The following is a 17,029-nucleotide window of genomic DNA, read 5'->3' on the forward strand; positions in this document are numbered from 1 at the left end:
AAAATAAAGTTACTTAGAAAAGCTGGAAAAGCTCAAAAATATAAATATCAAAATTTATCGGCGGCGGCGGCGCGCCGAAGAGTAAATTGCTCGGCGGCCGTGCTCCGTTCCGGAAGGCCCTTGCTACGTACTTGGACCTCTACTCAAGGACAGTAGATACAGTATCTACTGTCCTTGCTCTACTCCAAGCTTGGACCTGTACGATTAGCGCTCCTCCTCGTCTCGACGTGATGGGCTTTAAGCCCCGTTTTCAATCACGAATTTTTCTTTAAAAAATTACGCTTTCGCATCAAAACCCACCGCGAGAAGCTTCGCTATCGGCTTTTTTGTCACGAGAAGCAGATATCTAAATGGATTTGATATATGCTTATTTTGAAATAAAAGCAAAAGCGAAAAGTCTAAAATTTATCGTAATTGAAAACGGGGCTTTAATCGAACGAATTCTAAAGAGAAAATATCTGTGTGTGGTTCAATCGCGTCATTTTTAAGGAACCAATGAGATACCAGATTGATTTAATTTTTATTGGAGGAGGAGCTTACTTCTTCGAAATAGGCACTTCAATAAAACCTCTTCAAGGAAATCACCAAGAACTAATATATCCGAGAGCCAGGACCTGAAAGTTATTGTTTATTTGGTGTTTATTGAAATAATCGAAACTTTTCACATTAAAACAGAACGTCGGGTTTTTGCTAAGCCTTAATATTAAAAAAAAGCTACCCCGTTAACTAGAAGCAACAAACACAGCACCCCAGCTCCTAGCTAGTTAAAAGGAAACACTTGTTGCATACCGTAGAGGTGAAACGTTTCCATTATTTCAACAACTAAGCACTATATAAACAGTAACTTGTAAGTCCTGGCTCTCGGATACCCTAGTCATCTAGCGACTTTTACTGACTTTAATTCAGGTGGCCGGGTTAAATTGCAAAGGAGGGTGGTGGTAAGCCCTTCTAGCCACGCGATATATACGTACTTACTTCTTGGCGATTTCCTTGAAGATGTTTTATTGAAATTTTAAGGGTATATTCTTGACCCCACCACATAGAACAAATCACAATGACAATAAAAGGGTTCTAGTTTATTTTACAAAAATAAACACGAATTTTAACACAATTATAAGTTTTGATAAAATCCATGTATTTGAACATAAAAATATAAAGTGCCATTTAAAACAAAAATAAGTACGTATCGCGGTAATTAAAGAGATATTTTACAGTAGGCCAAAAATTGACCTATAACTTTGACTGTCAGTACAGGGTGGACGTGGACATTCCCGATTCGTCTTGCGCGCGAAAACTTTGACTTTTCTTTTGATTGTAAAGAATAGCTAAGAGGACGATGATCAGGATGACCAGTCCCAGACAAACAGCCACCAGGGCCCAAGAGACAGTCCTGTAAACAATGGGTACTGTTCTGGAATCGATAAGTGGCGAAGGAGATGGGTTAGGGTCTATCAAAGATGGAATGTGTCTTTGCCACAGATCGACGAAACGCTGGCGGTAGCCGCGCTCGTTGTGCAGGGACATGTCGATTTGGTAGTAGGACAATGTGTCCTGGTTGAAGGGGACCCATCGAGGATATTCGGCGTTGATGAACTGTGGAGATTCCCTAAAAAAATTGTTATTTGTATTAAAATGACTATGCAAAGAAATGTTGTGGCTACACAAAATAAACGAAAATTCACCGAAATTAGGATAAGATTCGACACTTTTTCAAAAACTTATAGCGTTTTCCATTTGATTGCTCGAGATTCGCTCCGAATCTGTCTCTGATGTCATAGATCTCGCCCCAATCGACTAGAGTAAAACCGCAAATGGAACATCCCATTAACATATTCCCGCGCTTTGTTGTTTTTCGTCCGCTAGTAATTTGAATTTTCGCGTCTTGGTCTGCCATTTGGCCCAAAAATCTAAAAGGAACACGCAAAAATTTGCTCCGATCTCGATCTCGATCCGTTGATCTGTCGAAATCGGTAGATCGGTTTTGGGTGATCTCGGAGCCCCCGCGAGAGCGGGAAATGGAACACACGAAACTTAACATAAAATGTTGATCAGAGCGATCTAGAGCGCTCGAGAGCAGTCAAATGGAAAACGCTATTAGTTGTCGAAACCAATTTTCCATTTCCCAAAATAATTTAAAGACTGAAAGGTTTTGCGTAATAGTCAGTTTTAGAACTACCCAAATACGGCAAAACTGCCAACTAAAAAAGGGCCCTGGACCAGTGGCCTGAAACTCATTGTTGAATCACCTTAAGTGGAACCCCAGCAGGCAGCAGCTCGAAATTCGCTCGAGAATTAGCTCAATACTTAGACTATAAAGCTATATTTATCCACCACAATTTTGCCTTTTTTGCTAGTATTAAAAACTACGATCTTTAGTTGTTATTCGCTTGAAATTCAATATCACACTGTTAACTTTTAGAATCCGATTCATCGGGGAAATGTCTGATACCATAAGTAACATAACAATATCGCCAAGCTCCGACCTGAACTTGCACTTGAACTGAGTAGCGTGTTATCGTCCTTGGTAATATTATATGTCGCCTTGGACATATTTAGACACTAGGGGGCTCTGTGCTGATAACTAAACCTAGATTGCGCAATAGCTCTGAAAATCAGTTCGGTAATAAATTTTCCTTATTGACATATACTTATTGTTATTATGTTACTTATGCTGATACATTTAACTATGTTAGGCGGAGTAACACAATCCGCGGGAAATTGTCGCCCAATGTTTGAAAACTTCATCGAGCCTGAGAACCGTGCAAAGGTACATACTTCTCTCCAGTGGTGTAGTCGGGCCAGGGCGTCGCCCCGGTGCTTTTTCAAAGGCAGAGCGCCGCCCCGCCTTGGTTTTTTCCATTTTTCCAGGGCGCGCCCTGCCTCTTTTTTTTCAACTTTCCAGGGCGCGCCTTGCTTCTATTTCGTAAAACATTTTTCTCGAATAAAGGGTGTGTGAATTTATTATAAATTTTGCCCGCAGGAAAATACCATAACAATAGGCGCTTAAATAAAACATCTTCCCAGAAATTGCCAAGAAGTAATATTTCCGACAGCCAGGACTCATAAGTTATTATTTATATAGTGCTTGGTGAAATATTAGAAAGCTGGAAACTTTCTCGAACGTAACATCAGTTTTTTGCTAAGCCTTAACATGCCAAAAAAGTTACCTGGTTAAAAGGAAACACTTGTTGCATACCGTACTGCAAACGAAATATGTTTAGTTCTAAAGGAATGAGTTTTCATCTTTTTCCAAAAGATAATTTTATACGAAATGAATTAACTCTGCCTCCATGAGAATCTTTAAAATTGCCTGGTATTATAAAAATATTACATATAATTTTAATTATTTATACCATAAGAGGATGATAATAATAATAATATTATCTTCTTATACTTAGTTTTAAAAACATTATATATGTTACCTTAAAATATATTATCGAAAATTAACATTAGTATGTTCCTTATACACGTGAGCCGACGCGTTTTTTACCTGACGCAAAATTCTCATGAGGGCAAAAACGCGTCTCCAATTGGCTTAAATATGACTTTGTGGCTAGTCATTCTAACCGTTTAACCGACCGACCGGAAATAGCTCCTTCCCAGAAAAATTTGGAGAGGGGAGTAGAAACCGAGTATCTTTTATTGAAGCGTCTAGGTACGGCCAGCTTCGATCACGCTAAAAATCGAAGTTGGACGCACCTTTATAGCGGCTGGTACAGCCAACTTCGATTACGCGCGAAGTCGAAGTTGGCCGTACCCAGGTAGCGCTCCGTTTTTTTTTTTTTTTTTTTTAGGATTACACCACTGCTTCTCTCTCGTAAGATAATTCTAACACATGTATAAATCCCAATGAACCCAAAACGAAAGTGAAACCATCGCGTGAAATCACGGATGACAATACTCCTAATAAAAAGTCCTTTCACACGCCAGCCCTCGGATTAGTGTCAAGGTACAGTGAAAAATCGTGGTGAAGTCACGCTATAATAACGCGCTTTACGCTAATGGTTTCGTCCTCACAATCTGCTCATTCTCTGTTCCCGGCAGTATTATTGCCTGGGATGCAGTAGGGCGAGCAAATAATCCCATACAAAAGGACCAGAGAATAATGAACGATTCTATTAATGGTTTTCGAGCGTAACGAAGGCTCGAGATACGTGTTGGGGGGAAACGGGTATCGGTATCAAAAAGATATGACGACAGAAAACAATCCGAAAAGGATGTTCGTCATATTATTTACCCGAATCGGGCGAAATCCGTCCACAAAGTCAGAATTCGTGAGCTGACGAAATTGTCGAACAATGAAGGTGGCCTTAACCCTTGCACATTCAACTGGAACATGTAACTCAATTCATCTCCGTGCGACACTCCTGTACAAAATTACAATTAATTGGAGTTAAATCTTAATTGGAATATACTTATATTTATACAATTACCTAAGTCAGAGGGTGGCCTGGGTACGGATATGTCGTAGTCCACGAGTGTATTTGAGCCTCGGTACGAGAACAAGTACATGAAAGTTGGAACGTTGAATTTGGAATAGGCTTTCAAGGTTCTATCGGTGCATACGAAATATAGGTTATCACTGGACATCTAAAACAATCAAATGGGGTTGTCAAGGATGGTTTCATTGAACGATGTTTTTGCGTCATCGTACATTTACGAACGGTGAAATGATAGAGGTCAAATTAGACGGGTCCACGGTCGAAAAGTACTCGAACATCAATGTCCTTACTACCGCGTCGGTATTTCCTTTGATTTCAGAGGTAGTTTGCAAGTATCGAGGTAAGAGGACATCCTTCAGGAAATTCGGCGTGTTCCTTATAGTTTCTCGGTACAAACTTGCCACTTCCGGGTATAAGAACGCGCCTTCGTCCTTGTTGATGCCGGCGATATAAGGAACCCTTCTTATACTTTCTTTCTCCATCAAGTACAACGGCTCTTCCGGTAAGAAGCGGTTGGAACCGAATCGCTCTATAACCGGTGCCGTACGAATTGGGAAAGAACCGAAAACCTAAAATCACAAGCGTTAATTTCGATTCAAAATATTGGTTGTAGCATAAGTGTATAATATTATTGCATAAGTGTGACACTTCCTATTCTTCACACGCAAAAGTTTTACTGGGAACTATTCACAAGACCAACTGCATGACGGGCTTCGTCACCGTTTTGGGTCCGCTTGCTCCCACGTCACACGTAGCCTTTGATTACGCCTCGCTAGGGGGAGATTTTATTCTTGTGTTGACGTCACTCCGTAGTCTAGCTCTCAGTAAAATATTCCCCAAAGTGACAAACTTATGGAATAATATTATAGACTTATGGTTGTAGGAAAGAGATACTAACCAGAGATCCTGCTAGTCGCTGCGCTTATAGAGATATGAAACTTTCACGAAAACGCGTCAAGAAAAATTAAAGCATCAGCGCCGCCACTCGGCTGGGAGAAAATTAATTTTTCGCTTATGGCATCGCAATAGCTTTCTCCCAGACGTCGAGGGGCGCCACCATCGGGAAAAATAGAGGATAGCTGGGACTATTGGGAGTTTCATATCTCTATAAGCGCAAGATCTCTGATACTAACCTTCAATTCCTTTTGCGACCTCAGTATATCGTTAACATCCGCTTTTCTCAAACACTGAACCATGGCGTTTATGTTATCGGTAGGACATCTCGTCTTAGCACTAATCTCTAAGGCGTATTCCAGAGGATTCCTTTCGAGAGCCCATTGGCAAAGGGCGGATCCACTTTGGGATATGGCTCGACTGAACAGACCTGCGATATTAGGAGCGGTTTTAAGACCTATAATTCCACAATACGGCGTTTCACTTATACCTTGACTCTGAGGAGCGACCATATGTATGGTCACGCTGGCTCCTCCGGCGCCTTGACCAAAGATAGTGACCAAATTAGGGTTACCCCCGAAAGCGGCTACGTTGTCACGCACCCATTGAAGGGCCAGATTCTGGTCCAACAAGCCGTAGTTGCCAGAAATAGACTCGTCGCCCGTACTCAGAAACCCAAGTACCCCGAGTCGATAATTGAGGGTCACCAAGATGACGCCCTTGTCCAGAAAGCGTTCAGGGCCGTAGATATTCGATGAACCACTTTCGAAAAATCCACCGTGGAAGAAAACCATTACTGGAAAACTGAGATCGTTCCCATTACGAATCCTCTGAAAATTATTAGAATCTACGTATTTATTACTCGTTATTACCAAACGTAAATTAATATGCTTAGAGATAAGTATCCATGCTACTAATGTTATTCTCTTGATACATGTATCTTCTCATGCTCATGCTAATATTTCAAAATAACATCATATCAAGAATGTATTTATTTATACTCAGGGAGAATGAATATGTCGAGACTATCGACGGACACGTTGAGGCCCTAATCCCGTCACGCTAAGGAGGGGGGGGGGAGGAAAAAGGAGGCGGTCTTATTTTTTGCGTCCTCGCAGCAGCGTTAATCGCGTCGAAAAACGTAATTTTTAAGAACCAATGAGATTGCGGTATTATTTGATTTTATTAAAGCGAAGGAGCATACCGGGGGGCCCAACGGGTGGAATTGGAGAAACGCTAAAAATAATCTCGACATATTCATTCTCCCTGAGTATAAATAAATACATTCTTGTTAATACTGTTTGATTGCCATTTTGAAATTTTAAGATCACGTGGTACAAACGACCTTGCAAGACTCCCTCGGAAACTCTCGAGCTGATTGATACGCGGGGAGAAATAAAATGCACTGTGGAAGGCTAACGAAAACCTGTCCTCTGAATTTACTGTCCATGTACCAAGAATGTATTTATTTATACTCAGGGAGAATGAATATGTCGAGACTATCGACGGACACGTTGAGGCCCTAATCCCGTCACGCTAAGGAGGGGGGGAGGAAAAAGGAGGCGGTCTTATTTTTTGCGTCCTCGCAGCAGCGTTAATCGCGTCGAAAAACGTAATTTTTAAGAACCAATGAGATTGCGGTATTATTTGATTTTATTAAAGCGGAGGAGCATACCGGGGGGCCCAACGGGTGGAATTGGAGAAACGCTCAAAATAATCTCGACATATTCATTCTCCCTGAGTATAAATAAATACATTCTTGATCATATTAACATCATAACCATTAAGTTTTCTGACCCCGAGTCAGATATCAGATTTTCCGCATTTTCTTTTAGATATTATCAAAAGCATAAGTGTATAATATTGTTACATAAGTGTGAACACTTCCTATTCTTCACATGCAAAAGTTTTACAGAAAGTTATTCACAAGACAGACTGCTTTACGGGCTTCGTCGCCGTTTTGCGTCCGCTCGCTCCCGCGCCACACGTAGTCTTTGCCTGCGCCTAGCTAGGGGGAGATTTTCTTGTTGGGATGACGTCACTCCGTTACTAACTCTCAGTAAAATATTCCCCAAAGTGACAAACTTATCGAACAATATTATAGACTTATGTCAAAAGTAAATGAAGCGAAGATATCAGACTACTATACTCCCCATGTTGGAGGCGTTTCCCTTATGAAGTTATACATTTTGACCTCGAATTTTAAATTTTACGCGCTCCTAGGCCGAAAAAAAAAATGTTTTTGTTTTTATGAAACCATTTTTTTTTTACATAGAAATAGCTATACCTACAAGTGCAATTTATCGCGTCAAAAGACGGGGATGGAAATTAGCTTTTATTTGATTCAATTTTCTCATCATTTTCTTAAGGAAAACGCCCTCCGATTCTGAGCGCTATTTCGATAACTGCGGTTCATTTACTTCTGATATTATCAGATCATCTGGTCAAAACGCCAAACCAGGTATTTTAATTAAAACCCGAAACTTAACTGAATTCATTGTAATAGACAGAATGTGTTATCGATTTCACAAGTTTCCTTAATTAAATTCCTTTTTTAATTATAATTACTGTTTAATTTTATTCGCTTTACACAGATTTCATACTAAACGTAAAAGTAACTGAATCTGGTTAGTATAATTATGGCAGATCCATTTCAGTTTAGTTGGGTTACTCGAGGTAATGAATGAGGTACAGTTTGATATCAGATTGTCGAATGAGGGGATTATAAAAGATTAAACTGATCTGATAAATTGATAAGTAACATAATTACAATAAGTATGACAATTAACGAGATTTACAACCAAACTGATTTTAATAGTTATTGCGTAAATAAGATTTTTCTCTCTAAAATATGCGAGACTTCCGCTAAGCCGAAATTTCTTGTTTCCGATAGATAGGCGGAATATTAGGCTAAAATGATAAAAATTAAAAAAAGATTTTCTCGGAGTCACGAGCTCATGTTTTTTATCACGCGTGATTCGCACGCGGGCTTCGAAACCAAGCCAAATCCCCTCGCGACTCCAGAACGTGCTCTCCGATATTAGGCTTAAATATTTATCAAAACGTAGTCTTCCAAAACGGTAAGTCGCGAGTCCAAGTCACAGCTTGAAGAAAGTATCAGTGCCGATAAAAGGTTCGGTTAGAAAATTAGCATTAAAGCAATAGTGTCATACTTATTGTTATTATGTTACTTATGATTATATATAGAGCCTTTCAAAGACTATTCTATCGGAAAAATATGACTGATAGATAAAATTTTGCCTTTTACATTGGACCAATTTAAAATGCAAAATTTTTGAGCCGTGATTGAGAAATATTTTACCATGTTTCATTTTAAAAGTCTAGATTGGCACTTGAAATGAAATATCGAAATGAAAAGCTTACTGGTAAATTAGGAGTGAAGACATTCAGAAACAGGCAATTTTCTTCGCCGACTAATAAATTTTTATTGTCGTACTGGGGACAAGGGGACCGGAAATTGGTCACGTCAAGGATGCCACCCCAACCAGGATGACGCACAGGTGGCTAAAAGAAATGATATTTATAACGTCCCAAAAAGGTCGCTGAGACAGTAACGTACCATGAACCTTAACGTCCCAATGGGAGGAGAGGCGTAAGGAATCCCCAAGAACCCAAAGAACTCCCTTCCACTGCGAGTCCTCATAATCCTTCCACGAAGAGTTCCTTGGGATAGCGTCACTTCTGGTCTAACATCTTGACCACGGACGGACCAGAATGTAACTATCACGGCGAAAATCGCCCACAAACCTCCGAACATCTTCGATTTCACCTTCGAAATAACGGGATAACCATAATCCACGACAAGCACTCCCTAAAATAGCGTCACTTGGAAACGACAATGAAGTTTTGTCGGGGCTAAAACACTTGTTTCCTGTGAATAAGCTAATTTTTGTTGTTTCTTCGTGAAGTGATATTCAAACAATAGGTGGATTCGTACACCTTCGGATATCCGATTTGTTCTCTTTAGAAAATCTAAACACGCGTGTTTTCTTACGACGTACAACACCTTTTTCCGGGTAAAAATTAGCTTAGCACTTTCTCGTGAAAACCTTTTTTCTTCGCTTGGTTTAGTTTTTACCGGCGTCGTCACCCGCCCGTAAATATTTGACTTTTCACGACAGCGAAATGCGACTGTATGAATGACGAAATGGCTCTGACTTTATCCGGTCGCTCATTTAATTTTTAATGGCACTCCTGTGTCCAGGATTTCACTTCACAAGGACGAGTTCCCCTTTGGCCTGCCACTGTTGCGCTGGAAATACACCGGATGACCAAAAATGATATAAAAAGGTAGTTTTGTTTTGTATTTCGCGTCAACGTTGTAGCCGGTAATAAGATTCTAAAAGGAAATAATCAAATCGTGGTTTGAATAAGTTATCATCCAAAATGAGATCGAAAATTTTGAAAGGTTCAATTAGTACCAGTTGCGCCAGAGGAAAAGCGTTTTGATTTCAATTTGTAATAAAAAGACTATAGTTAAATGATTGAAAATGGAGAATATTAACGTCACATCACCACCATCATAAGTGGATTATATTATTCCGTAAGTATGCTTCTTTTGTAAATATTTTACAGGGAAGCTATATATTTTAGAATTTCTAAGACTCCATTGCAATCGTGTAGCGAATGCGCTTGGAGAAATTGGCTAGATTTAAAGGGAGTATGAACTAAATCTAAAAAAGGCACCTTGTTTCTATTAAATATGATATAATAAATGTTAAATTCGTTGCTCCACCATAAATATGGTAAATCATTCTCCCTTTAACCGTCGATAGTGAAACGCAGGAATTCATACTTCTACTTGGAATGCTTACCGCATCAGATTTTTAATTGATGTGGCTGACGGTTTTTTTTGACATCGCTATGTTAAATTAACAAACAACAACGTGAGAGTGGAGCGCGCTCAAAGGGGAATTTTTTCTCTCGTAGGCGGGGCCAAAGCCGTCAGAGTGATCTTATCATACGCGATACGCCAGGATAAGTATTCAAAGTAGAGACATGGATTCCTGACTAATGTTACTTCAGAGGCTCAAAAACGAAGAGAAAGTAGTTTAAGGATAAATACATTTTACAGAACATTATTTCGGGCGAAATGTTTGTATACAGGCCCGTATTCAGCGCCTCCTAATTTGCTTCGGAGGTGCAAATGATGTGACCCCAAACATTCCCATAATGGAAATTTTGGGATTGGTGCTACGCCCAAGACCACAAGTGTGAATCAGATACGGGACTGTGTGCGTGCATTCTATTTTCGATTGTGATAAATCACAAACTTCGATTCAAAATACTTTTTACTGGTCCAATTCGCGACCGAAAACTATCGCTACGCCCCCTTTGGTTCGCCTTTAAAACCTAGATAGGTAGCGGCTAAAGCAGACGCAGACGCAATTAGTTTTTCCTCATCGTTATTCGTCTATTTGACTTTATAAATACTTGCATTTTAATATAATTTGTGCATCGTTGGCTTATATTTTGATAAGTTTATTTAAGAAAAAACATTCTTAAGACTTTTTTAATTAGTCTGTAGCAGACGCTAGATCATAAGCGCAACCTCGGAGAGGATAGCGCCGTTACGCCACCTAGACTCCTTTCGGTCGCGAATAGAAACAACTATTCACCTGCCGTAAGCTATCAAGAGTTACACCGCAACCAAGTGAACCAACTTATTACATTCAGATTAAGCAAAAGTGTCGCTCACAATTGGCCGTATAATGCTCCTTAAGTAACTTTCAACGGCCAACCCTGTTTAACAAATTACGCTTTTCAATCGAGGGGAGATTTTTTTAAACTTTTTTTTAGAGTGTACGGGATTTGTACAGAAGTCGGATGCCCCCTGAAAACAGAAATGGAATTGACCAACCACGCGATTAGTACACTCTAGAGAAAAATGATTTTAGACCTAGACTCGTTTCGGACTTTCGGTCGCCAATATTTTTTATAGTATAGGCTATAGCCAAGAATGTATTTATTTATACTCAGGGAGAATGAATGTCGAGACTATCGACGGACACGTTGAGGCCCTAACCCCGTCACGCTAAGGGGGGGGGGGAGGGAAAAAGGAGGCGGTCTTATTTTTTGCGTCCTCGCAGCAGCGTTAATCGCGTCGAAAAACTTAATTTTTAAGAACCAATGAGATTGCAGTATTATTTGATTTTATTAAAGCGGAGGAGCATACCGGGGGCCCCAACGGCTGGAATTGGAGAAACGCTAAAAATAATCTCGACATATTAATTCTCCCTGAGTATAAATAAATACATTCTTGTTAATACTGTTTGATTGCCATTTTGAAATTTTAAGATCACGTGGTACCAGGGGCGTAGGAACCAGGGGGGGCAAGGGGGGCAATGCCCCTCCCTAGAATTTTACTGGGAGGGGCAACTAATGTTATTGCCCCCTCCAACTTGAAATATTCGCAAGGCTCAAATTATCATTTTAAAAGCATATAAAGCTTATAGAACCTCGCAGCAGCGTTAATCGCGTCGAAAAACGTAATTTTTAAGAACCAATGAGATTGCAGTATAATTTGATTTCATTAAAGCGGAGGAGCATACCGGGGACCCCAACGGCTGGAATTGGAGAAACGCTAAAAATAATCTCGACATATTCATTCTCCCTGAGTATAAATAAATACATTCTTGGTATAGCCTAATGACTCAACTTTATGAAAGGGTACGTAGTCGTGTAGCTCCGTTGTGTAAAATCTAATCTACTACAAGTTACTTCTACACTTTTTCAAGAGTGTGGCTCAACCTGTCAATTAATAAAAAATTATCAGCGATCTGAATTACAGTGTAACGGCGCGATCAAGGTTTAGTTCAACACAAAGGGCCCTAGTGTCTAAATATGCCGAAGGCGAGATAAACTGCTACCTAGGAGCAACAAACACAACAGCCCCACACAAGGAGAAAGTAGCTAGTCTTTAAACACGCCCGTCGAACACGCCAATGCCGTGATGTGTACAAATTTCATTGAACGAGCCTTTACGTTTTACGGAAAGGGATAAGACAATTTCCAAATTTCCCCTTCCGACGGCAGCAGGCGCTAAAGTGTCTAACCAATGAAAACTGTGCACGACTTAAAGCAAGTGGTGGCTCCTATCTAGTTGCATTCGCTCGCACCAGATGTCGTTAGCGTATTTATCAAAAAAAGTTGAGTAAGCATCAAAATCTAGCCTAAAAGGTGTGGCTAATTGGGAGCTTCTCGCGTTGATTGGCTTTTCGGAATCACGTGATTTATTAACTTATTAAACACGTGCTTTCGGGAAGCCAATAAATGGCAGACAACTCGCCTTTCGTTTAAGTCCCCGGAAGGTGCTGCCACCTAGAAGCGCTTTTAGAATCCTTTTATCTGGTTTTGATAGAACCGCCACTTGCTTTAATTATGACGGGTTACGTTCTCCTTGTGTGGGGTGCTGTGTTTGTTGCTCCTTGCCGCTACCAAGGACGATAATATATTTCTCAGTTCGGTTGCAAGTTCAAATCGACTGGACGTGAGTGTCGTTGTCGAAAAAGTTCAAAAAGTAAATTTAATATAGCATTAAAAAAGTGCATACTTATATTATGTTACTTATGGTAAATTTCCAGGACTATTAAAGGGACTATAGCCCCGGCAGAGGAGGTTAGAGTAAGTGTCGGCTCGACGTGTACTAGCTCTTTTTTCAACAGATGTCGCTAGCGTCGATATCAAAACAAGATACTTAAGCTACATTTTGACCCAAAAGGCGGGACATAAAAGTACTCCTCGCGTTGATTGGTTCGTTTTTAAATTTAACTATAACTTAAATTATAGTAATTTTATATGGGATGTATAATTTAGGTTAAAGTCCACTAAGTAGAGTATAAGTTGTCTAATTATACTAGCTGAAAACTATTCGTGAGTTCTGAACCGTTAAGAGAACGGCTTAGGACTAAGCTGTGACGTCACGCAAAGGTTCTGGATAGTTCAGAACTTTTGGACGAATAGTTGTGATTCGTACGATTTGACGTACGCAGCCCGATGTGCAGACGAATTTTAGAGATTTCAACCGTGAGTTACGGCCAGTACTTGCTCTTGAGCAGGTACCATTTAGAACGGTTCCGAACGGTTCAACAAGAGGTTCTTGTCTGCGAATAGTTTGCATTTGGGTAGTTCTAGAATTTTTTTTGCCGAATAGTGCGCATGGGGACTGGTTGAACGGTTCAGAACTCACGAATAGTTTTCAGCTAATAATAGGTGTTTCTATAAAATACGGGAGGTCACGTGTATATGTTTTTTTCTACGTCACTATAGCTATAGTTATTGAAGATAGAGAGCGCGCGCTCGAGTCGATAAATATTTTGGAATCCGAAGCTCACGTGCGAAAGGCGCGTGTTAATAAAGTACTAAAATGCTCATTCTCGTGACGCGGAGAAAAACATTTTAATATTCAATTTTTTATTGTTTTATTTTATGGAAACACCTATTATAAAATAATGGTTCTCTGACGACATTATCGTTTAGTTATTTCGAATTTAAGCTTCCTGTGCCATTAATAGATGGCACCACGCTCTCCAGTAAAGTCGTTTTTTCGAAGAATCGGATAGATTCATTGCCATCTCTAATAACGAGGTCGTTATCATAATACAGGTGGCAATGATAGAGCCGACAGTTGCTTTAAGTTTTAAACACGAAAACAATTAATGATAACGTAAGTTTATAATATAGCTCTTACAAGAGAAGTAACATGTACTTTCACAAGCTCGGCGCAGATTCTAATTGGTCTAAAATTACTTTGTCTAGCCATGTAAAACGTATTTTGAAGAATTTTTCAAGTGAATAATATTATCAAGATCGGTAGATGAATTACTTCTCTCGTAAGATATTCATCAAATAGTTCTGATAGTACTAATTTCCTTATTTAAGTCGCCTATATAATAATAATTATACTCACTGTCTAATAACTAGAGTAATATCTCCACGTGAAAATCTGTTTAAAAAATTTAAACTGATATTAAAAAACTGATATTTCAGGAGGAAAAATATTTGATGCTACTACAGTGTGTCACCCTCGCGACTAAACTGTTTTTACTCTACCTATATTATAATAAGGGAGGGTTTATGAAAAAAGAGGTCAAAAAGATGGACCATTGTTTAGAGTCCCACCCATGGAAGCCCATATGATGCGGGGGCTCCCATCAAAAGAGATCACGGTGGATAATGGGAAAAAACCTTAAAACAGATTAGTTTTTGTCCCGTACAAAACGTTTCGCAAATTTTTATCGAGACCCTGGTATTTTGGATTGCATAAACAGGAAATAATTGTACATTTCACTATTTTAGACAGGTTATACGTGCTATGATATTATGCGTATTTCAAGTACCATTGTTTAGATTTATTTTTTTCCCTTTATTAGCCATCAATAAGCCAATTTTTAACGCGTCACGGACCGGGGTTATTAACTACCAATATTGCGTTACCGTCTACATGAGTTTCATTTTCTAAGAATCATTTATTTTCTTGAGCTAACCTTGAAAGCAATTTTAAATCTTGCGCCATACAAAATGACATTTTTTTTGCCTCTTTTCTAAACCCCCCTTTATTTCTTTTTTATATCCTTGAAGGAAAAATCTATTTTTGTCGCCGATGCACTGTCGCCATCTCAATTTGACAGGATGAACTAGAGCGACATTTTTATCAGCTGTAAATGCGCGGTGGGCGGGTTTATGCAACATGGTCCTTTAATTAACTTGAATTTATTAATTATTGAAATACTGCATTGCGACCTTCAAGTACAAATAAATACGTTAGTGTCGAAGTTTCCCTGATCGTAAGTTTTATATCTAAATTTTTCTGTTTAGCACCGTTTTAGATTAAGCCTAGAGAAGATTTCACCTATATTCAGTTCCGTGTCTGATGATTATCAATTTGTGTTGTCACATGCAAATTATCTCTGTATGGGAGACCTATTTTATGTCAAGTATCTTTATTTGGTTCACAAGAAACCAGTTAACAAGGCTTTATCTGTTACTCGCTTCCGTTAATAAAGTTTGCTGTCTTTTAAGTCCTTTTTTCAAGGTTTTACACGGCTTACCTTTATTTAATGGGGTTAAGGCTGCCATAAATTGTTCTTCCGCACTTTAGAAAGTTTCACCATTCTGTAAAAAGATACTGCGGTATACACTTAGTTTACAAGTTGTTAGATTGTTTCAAAATAATTGTTTAGCTAAGTTTTGGTCAAATTAGAGATTAAGTTATAATGAAAGGGCCTTTCAAAGGAATAAAATGGTTTAAAAAAGGTCGCGATAGATGGCTGTGATATTCAAACTGTGGTTTAAACGCTTTTACAATCAATATTGTGGATTTTGTATCTTTACAGAGCCCAAAATTGAAGTAAAAATGGAAGGGATCGAATACTCTGCGGTTGCTCGTGACAATGTGATATTGGTCAGTTGCCTCAGATCTAATGAAGATTTAGAAACTGTTTCCAGGACAGTATTACCTCAAATACCAAAGTACAATACTAAAACGGCCTATACTTTACAAGGGTAAGTTAAATCTAAGCTTTAATTTGGAATAAATTAACAGTTTAATAAATTTAGGTATGAATTTATCGCCATAGTACACGAAGGTATTATTTACCTTTGTGGAATGAGACCCGAATTTGGAAGACGTTTAGCTTTTCACTATCTAGAATCAGTTTGTATTTCATACAGTGGCTTTATCACTCTTAATTATTTTGATTTAATAAATGTATATATTTTCATAGATTAGGCGAAAATTTACAAGTGGGAGTTTAGCATACAGAGCTATAAATGCGGTAGAGCATGAACTGGATCGTGATTTCTGTAGCGTACTAGAAGATGAGATGGTACCTTATTTTTTCACACATCATTAACTGGGTGAAAGTGAAGATATGGTAATCCACGTTATGTCATTGTTTATGTTCGTAGGAACGTTTCAGTCAAGGGGACGGAGACAATATCACTCAACTAAACCGTCAAGTTGAGGAAGTGAAGGGAGTTATGAAGGATAACATCGAGAAAGTCCTGGAACGGGGAGATAAAATTGATGCCTTATTGGATAAAGCTTCAGACTTAGAATCAAATGTGAGACTTATGAAACATTAAAAATAATATAAATTAATCGATATTTTTACGTTATAGAGCAACCGTTTCAAAACTAAATCTCGATCGCTTCAGAGGAAAATGTATTGTAAAAACGTTCGCATGTGGCTTATTATAGCTTTTATAGTAACTGTGATAACAATCGTAATAATCCTGTTTTCTACAAATGTCATTAATATTCACGGAAGTTCCGTTAAGAGTTCCGTCGCTCCGTCCACTACCACCACTGTTTTTCCGCCATCAGTGGCAATAATCACCTAAATTAAAACTTTAAATCATTCCATCCAATAATAAGAAATATCCGAATATATTAAAAATTTACTCTGGCAATAATAATATTATGCAATTCGAATTAAAAATAAAGCGTGAAACTTTTCCAAAAATCTTGCCATATTATGCAAAAATATTTCCTTTTTTTGTACCCGTTTAATAATGAAATATTATGTTATTTTCATCGGTTTTGACGGAATTAATTTTTTAATATTGTTGATTGTAGTTTCTTGATATAGGTTTTTATATAAATAAAGATTTTTTTAAAGAACTATTGTAAGATTATTTCATTTGTCCGCGTACAGGTGGCACTAAATCAT

The 17,029-nt window shown here is 38.7% G+C and overlaps 2 protein-coding genes across 7 annotated transcripts; one reads left to right on the top strand and one right to left on the bottom strand.

Annotated features, from left to right (window-relative positions):
* Positions 1-1,084: 1,084 nt before the first annotated feature.
* On the bottom strand, positions 1,085-14,377 carry LOC149927336 (venom carboxylesterase-6-like). Of its 2 annotated transcripts, XM_090158683.1 has the most exons (9): positions 14,266-14,377; positions 8,917-9,609; positions 8,721-8,861; positions 5,827-6,166; positions 5,576-5,766; positions 4,655-5,011; positions 4,434-4,590; positions 4,238-4,367; positions 1,085-1,606 (listed from the first exon to the last, which is right to left on the bottom strand). In XM_090158683.1, exons 2-9 carry the CDS (start codon positions 9,112-9,114, stop codon positions 1,246-1,248), a joined length of 1,875 nt encoding a protein of 624 aa, XP_090014809.1. In that variant the 5' UTR covers positions 9,115-9,609; positions 14,266-14,377; the 3' UTR covers positions 1,085-1,245. The 2 variants fall into 2 exon arrangements, with proteins under 2 accessions (XP_090014809.1, XP_090014810.1); XM_090158684.1 differs by lacking the exon at positions 14,266-14,377 and having other exon boundaries at positions 8,917-9,628.
* On the top strand, positions 12,962-16,980 carry LOC149927337 (uncharacterized). Of its 5 annotated transcripts, XM_090158687.1 has the most exons (7): positions 14,997-15,015; positions 15,106-15,142; positions 15,692-15,860; positions 15,915-16,011; positions 16,082-16,183; positions 16,266-16,421; positions 16,479-16,980. In XM_090158687.1, the coding sequence occupies exons 3-7, from the start codon at positions 15,712-15,714 to the stop codon at positions 16,698-16,700; spliced, it is 726 nt and encodes a 241-aa protein (XP_090014813.1). In that variant the 5' UTR covers positions 14,997-15,015; positions 15,106-15,142; positions 15,692-15,711; the 3' UTR covers positions 16,701-16,980. The 5 variants fall into 5 exon arrangements, with proteins under 5 accessions (XP_090014814.1, XP_090014813.1, XP_090014815.1 ...); XM_090158688.1 differs by lacking the exons at positions 14,997-15,015; positions 15,106-15,142 and adding an exon at positions 12,962-12,980; XM_090158689.1 differs by lacking the exon at positions 15,106-15,142 and having other exon boundaries at positions 14,998-15,015.
* The last annotated feature ends 49 nt before the right edge of the window (positions 16,981-17,029 follow it).

This window comes from Leiobunum rupestre, chromosome 9, assembly GCF_980474605.1.
Source record: "Leiobunum rupestre chromosome 9, qqLeiRupe1.1.hap1, whole genome shotgun sequence".
In the NCBI taxonomy this organism is placed as follows: Eukaryota; Metazoa; Arthropoda; class Arachnida; order Opiliones; family Sclerosomatidae; genus Leiobunum; species Leiobunum rupestre.